Source organism: Elephas maximus, chromosome 24 (genome assembly GCF_024166365.1).
Source record: "Elephas maximus indicus isolate mEleMax1 chromosome 24, mEleMax1 primary haplotype, whole genome shotgun sequence".
In the NCBI taxonomy this organism is placed as follows: domain Eukaryota; kingdom Metazoa; phylum Chordata; class Mammalia; order Proboscidea; family Elephantidae; genus Elephas; species Elephas maximus.
The window spans coordinates 45,582,901-45,588,880 of record NC_064842.1 but is presented as its reverse complement, the minus strand read 5'-3'; the positions used below and the strand labels follow the sequence as shown (position 1 = coordinate 45,588,880).

Genomic DNA, 5,980 nt, shown 5'->3' with positions numbered 1-5,980 from the left:
GCTGAGGGACCCTCAGGATTGTGGGGTTGGGAGTGGGGGGGGGCGGTCTCGCTGCAAAACAGCCAGTCCATAAACAACCTCCATGGAATTTTTTAGTCAAATTGAGTTTTCCTCATAAAACAGCTTTCCAGGTCCGCCGTGTCCACAGGCTCAAGCCATCTGGCAGTTCTACTAATCGTTCATCACCTTTGGCTTCTCTCTCTGTTTTTTGTGGGCGGTTTCTGGTTTGGGATGAGTGATTCCCATCTTCAAAGTCCTGGGATCAGGATGCTTATGTTTCAATGAACCTTGATGTAACCTTGATGCCTGGCCAACTTGGGGGTATGAGCATCCCAGAGACTTTACCTGGGGCTATATGACCCATCTACAAAGCACTTTCAGCTTGAACTTGAGGTGCACTAGTGCACTCTGGTGTATTTCGGCCCTTCTCCTCTATTAGCATCCTTATCCCAGCTTCCAGGAGTAGCCAAGAGGTAGAGATAAAACAGATGGCATCTGCTTGCCCCAAGTCTCCACTGTGTCCCTCAGGCCCACAGCCTTGATGTGCTAGACGTAACATTACGAGAGACCAAAGGCAGCCTTTTCTGACGCCTGCAGTCCACTCTAGGTACACTGGGTACTCAGACACACGTACTGACTCTTTACTGATGGTAAATATTTAGTGGAGCACCAAGAACTTCTTTCCCTCAGAGCAGCTCAATGATTTCCCAAGCAAAGGCAAGAACCACAGAAATACCAGGGATTTCTCCTCCTTGTTTCACTCCATCAGTGTCGTGCTCACGGCAGCTTCCCCTTGTGCCTCCTCTCACTGAACACTCTGAGATCTTCCAGGCGTTTTGACCACTAGCAACAAAGGAAAAAAGATAGAGGGAAAAACACAGTCCGTTCTATGCCACAGCTGCCGTATTTTCCCTCCTCCCTGTTCTCTCTCTCTCTGTTTAGAGAATACAGATACAAAAAAAAAAAAAAAAATTTTTTTTTCCTAATAGAGAGACTGAGATTCATCTAATTAGGAGAAAATTGGGGCTGGAATCCTGGTCTCTTGATTTTCAGTCCATTTTCTGTCCATACCCCAGCCTTCCTAAAGCTGAGTTTCTACTGTAACGTGTTAACTTTGGCTACTTCAGGGTATAGGATTGCAGGTGCTTATTTTTCTCTCATTTTTTTCTTATGGGTTTTTCCAAAATTTTCAACAATGCCTATGTGTTACATTTACATTAACTAGGGTAAATTTGCTGCTGTAACAAACAAACATTTTCATTGCTTAACCAAAAAAAAAATTTTTTTTTTTTTTTTCGCTTACATGTGATATAACTCAACAGCACTGGGTTTTGGGTTATATGCAGTTCAAAATGGGTAGTCCTGATCAGTGTATACATCTCCTACAATGAGTAATCTAGAAAACCCTATTTCTTACAACTTGGGGCTCCTCTACCTTCAACAACATATGACTTCCAAGTAAGTTGTGAGATTCCAAAAGAAAGGAGGATTTTATGGGCAAGACCAGGAAGTAATAAATATCACTTCCACTTATATTTCATTGCTTAGAACTTAGTTCCAAGGCTGCATCTGACTGTAAGGCAGGGTGGGAAATTTAGTCTCCTGATATACCAAAAAAGAAAATGAATTTTGTGACTTGCTGGCCAATATATGCCACACTAATGTAAGAACCAGAAATGAAAGTTAAAGTTAAAATGAAATGAAGATGGCAAGTCTCTCTACAAAGCAACCTTAAACTCTCTATTCTATGACACTTCTATGCTCAAATTCCCACTCTCCCACTGGCAAGAAATGGCTTCCATCTTCAAATGAATGAAGAGATTGGATTTGTCTGATATTAAGTGGGCTTGGGAAAGAATAGATATTTGGATGAGAGTGAGGGCTCAGAGGTAGTGTTGATACCTGAGTGTAATCTCTCCTCCTCCTGACTAGGGGAGCTAGCCGTCAGCATCCAGGTGCTGCCTCTCTGTCCCACCACATTGCTTGTACCCCGAGGACAGGGCAATTAAGCAGAAGACTGCGAAGTCAGCGCAGCTCGTCTTCAGCAACAAACTCTCCTTTCCTTCAGCACATTTACCAGAGAAACTCTATTCCCTGTACCCTCTACAGTGAACTCAGAGTGATTTGTATGTCTGGAGCATGCCTCCCATTTCCTGTATTTTGTTCTCCACCAACACCTCTAATTGAAGACTCATTCCTTGGATAAAACAAATTGTCATAGAGCTGATTCCAACTCATGGTGATCCCGTGTGTGTCAGAGTAGAACTATGCTCCATAGGGTTTTCAATGGCTGTTTTTTTGGAAGTAGATCACCAGCTTTTCTTCTGAGGCACCTCTGGGTGGACTTGAACCTCCAATATTTCTGTTAGCAGCTGAGTGTACTAACCGTCATATGTAGACGGTTGCGTTCGAGTGCCTAGGACTCTTTCTTCTTCTATGTCTTAGACACCAAGCAAACAATAACTGAAGAAAAAAGTTGAGGAGATATTTAAATTAAAATATAAGGTACTCACTGAAACTATCCTTTTGACAGTATATGCATATTAATAAGAAATTACATCTTGACACTCCAAAATTGATCTTAAAAGGTGGCTTTTCGGATTCATTCACTGGCCAATAGACAATGATTTGGGGGCAGATAAGGAACTTTCTTGGTTGTCCCCAAAATGTGTCTGTCACAGAAGAATGAAGAGGCCAAGTGGGTGCTGAGTAGGTATATATGTGGGCATATACCCAAATATTTATAAACTTTTATGTTAACAAAGAATATTTTTGACCTCAGTATACAACCACATATGAGTAAAGTCTTAAAAGATACAGAACATTTTGTGTGTAACCCAGGTCTTCTTTGGATAACCCCCAGCCCCGTGCATCTCTCCACTGCCCCTCTGAGCAATGGGCAGGAGCAGAGGAAGCAAGCTATGAGAGAAAGGGACAAGTGTGAAAGTAAGTGCCTCAAGAGTCTAAAAGCAGAACTCCCTCAAGAATACATTCCTACAGGTGCAGACTAGGAAATATTCATCTTCTTTGGCAGAATTGAGTTCGTTCCCAGTGTACTAGATTGGAATGGAACAATGAGACCCACTCACCAAAACTGTAGGCTGTTGTCCGGAACTTTCATTCTCTTGCGGGGGGGAGCAGTGGGCAGAGGGAGATGATAAAAGTAGATAGATGTTAGTTCTCTATATACAGCCCAAAACTTGAGAGGCCCTGAGGGAGAGGAGAGAGAGAATTTCTTGAGTTCTATTCTTCACTCCTTAGTCGGACAGACCTGTAATTCCATGGGAAAATTCAATGGTCATTTTTACCCAGGGTTATATCTTTACTCTTATGGACTATACCAGACAATAGTGATCTCCAAGGCCATAATCTTCAATGATTCTCTCCTGTATCCTTCATGCCCTTCCAGGAATAAGGGGAGATGGGCCATGCTGTGGAAAATATCCTATGGAGGTCTGTTGAAGATGGCAACTGGCTCCATTTTAACAGCTTATGTGGTCATCTGTCTTGATGATGGGATGGTGCTGATGAGTAAGCAGGTGCCACCGAGATTTATGTATCCCAAGGAGTGGCAGCACCTTACCATGTTCATCCTCCTCACCCTCATTGGCTGTGTAGATGTCATAAGCAAGAACCTGCTGCCTCAGAGATGTGTGGTCCTTGAAAAAAGTGCACTGGTCCTGACCTTCTATGTGCTTTTGCTGCTGTTGGTGTCACACATTCAGGCTTCTGTAGGGGTGGAGCTGCAGGTTCATTCTCTACTCATCTTGGTGGTGTTCCTGCTGATGCTGGTGTTGACCGCAGAGCTGTGGGCTCCCAACATGTTTCACCTCAGGCTGATTGAGACTTTTCTATTTCTGATGATGGGCTCCTGGCTCATGCAGGCAGGCTTTATTCTGTACAAACCTGTCACTGGATACCCATGGCAGGACGATGACATGAGTGACATCATATTTGTCACCACCTTCTTCTGCTGGCATATGATGATTAACGCCTCATGTCAGCTGGGAATCTATGGCTTCTCATCCTTTTGGTATCGTTGTTTCTGTCCTGGCGTGAAGCTCACAGTGTCCAAAGAAGCTCCATATCATGCCAGCCCTCTGCGACCCCTCTACAAGTTGTTGCAGGAAGTGGAGCCGTCAGAGAAAGATGACCAGGCTCTCCTCCTTCCAACAAGCTCACCTTGAGACAGGGCCTAAGATGCCTGGCACAGAGTCTACCCTCATCTTTTTCTTTATGCGTTCTTTCAGCCATGGACGTTGCACCCTCTTTGGTTCCCAGTGAAGGTAATGGTCCTGAAGAAGAGCAGTTGGCCCCATCTGTTGTCCCTGCCCACAAGCCTGTAATCACTGAGGAGATGGGGAGACAGGGACCTGAGGAAGGGATGTTGATGGGACTCTGTGAGGAGAAAAAGTAGAAGAGGAGGATAAGGCCCATAGGAGTAGGGAAGTGGGTAAAAAAACGCCATGATGGGAAGAGAAGGCAAAAAAAAAAAAAAAAGGGAGACCTTTAAAGGGAGGAGAGCAGGGTCTAGCAACCACGCTGTCACCAGCTACTTTTCCAAGCTTTTACCAAGGAATAAAGACTTCTCACAAATCAAAACTGCAATAGGAGGCATTTCTATTTGCCAACCACAGTGACACCATCATGTGGAAACAGCATAAACAGATACATAGTACAATTCACTTAGGCCAACTGGTTGAAATTATCTCAATAATTTTTTTATTTGGGTACAGTAACATCATTTCAAATTTTGTATGTAAAAATAGAGTTCCTACTTTTATATGACAGTTTTTCAAATTTCCATAAACCAAATTTTCATTAAACACCACCATATTTCTTATTCCTGACCTCTAATCAGCCAAAGCAAGGTGCTTATCTACTTTTTTAACTACCACCAGCCCACCCAGCAATTTACTGGATCCTAATTTACATTTGAGCTTTTGCCAAATAACATTCTTTTCAACTTAGAAAAAGCCATCACCAGTCACCTTTTTCCTACATACCCACATATATAGTGCTATTTTATATTGTTGTTGTTGGTTGCTGTTACGTCTTCTCCAGCTCATGGTGACCCCATGTAAAACAGAATAAAATGTAGCCTGACCCTGTACCATATTCATAATCATTGGTATGTTTGAGTTTGTTGTTGTCTTCCAGCATGATAGTGGACAACATTCTTTTGTGATTCATAAGGTATCCATTGGCTAATTTTGAAAGTAGACCACCAGGCCTTTCTTCCTAGTGTGTACTTGTCTGAAAGCTCTACCGAAGACTGTCCACCATGGATGACCCTACTGCTATTTGAAATACTGGTGGCATAGCTTCGAGCTTCACAGCGACATGCAAACCACCACAGTACAACAAACTAACAGGTGGGTGGTGGAATGGTATTTTATACCCAGCATTAAATCCCCTTGTACCTATTCAAAGAATAATGACCAGTTCGCAGAATATCTCACAACATGGATGATTTGGAGGACATTATGCTGAGTGAAATAAGTCAATCACAAAATGGCAAATATTGTATGAGACCACTATCATAAAGTAACAACAAAAGGTTTACGCACAGAAAAAAAGAAAAAAAAATTCTTTGATGGTTAGCAGGGATGTGAAAAGGAGGGGGAGGGAGGGAAAATTACCAAATAGATAGAAGACACATGTTAATATTGGTGTGGGGAAAGGCAATACACAATATGGAATAAGTCAGCGCATCATGACCAAGGCAAGAGAGGACACTGAGAGGAATACAAGAATAAAGGGCAACTATTTGGAGCCCTGGTGGCACAGTGGTTAAGAGCTCAGCTGCTATACAAGAGATCGGGAGTCTGAATCTACCAGTTGCTCCTTGGAAACCCTATGGGGCAGTTCTTAGTGTTGCTATGAGTTGGAATGGATGCAAAGGTTTTTTATAGCATAGACAATCCTGCAACAACAGTATTAACAAACAATAAGTTACAAATGGCTGCATAGGTAGATA

General features: G+C 42.7%; 1 protein-coding gene across 1 annotated transcript; it reads left to right on the top strand.

Annotated features, from left to right (window-relative positions):
* Positions 1-3,281: 3,281 nt before the first annotated feature.
* Positions 3,282-4,187, top strand: LOC126067034 (transmembrane epididymal protein 1-like). Its single transcript, XM_049868610.1, has one exon. The coding sequence runs from the start codon at positions 3,282-3,284 to the stop codon at positions 4,185-4,187; it is 906 nt and encodes a 301-aa protein (XP_049724567.1).
* Positions 4,188-5,980: the final 1,793 nt, after the last annotated feature.

Bases quoted from the DNA above. Each gene is read 5' to 3' on its own strand.
- LOC126067034 (XM_049868610.1), top strand. From the start codon at position 3,282: ATGGGAAAATTCAATGGTCATTTTTACCCAGGGTTATATCTTTACTCT.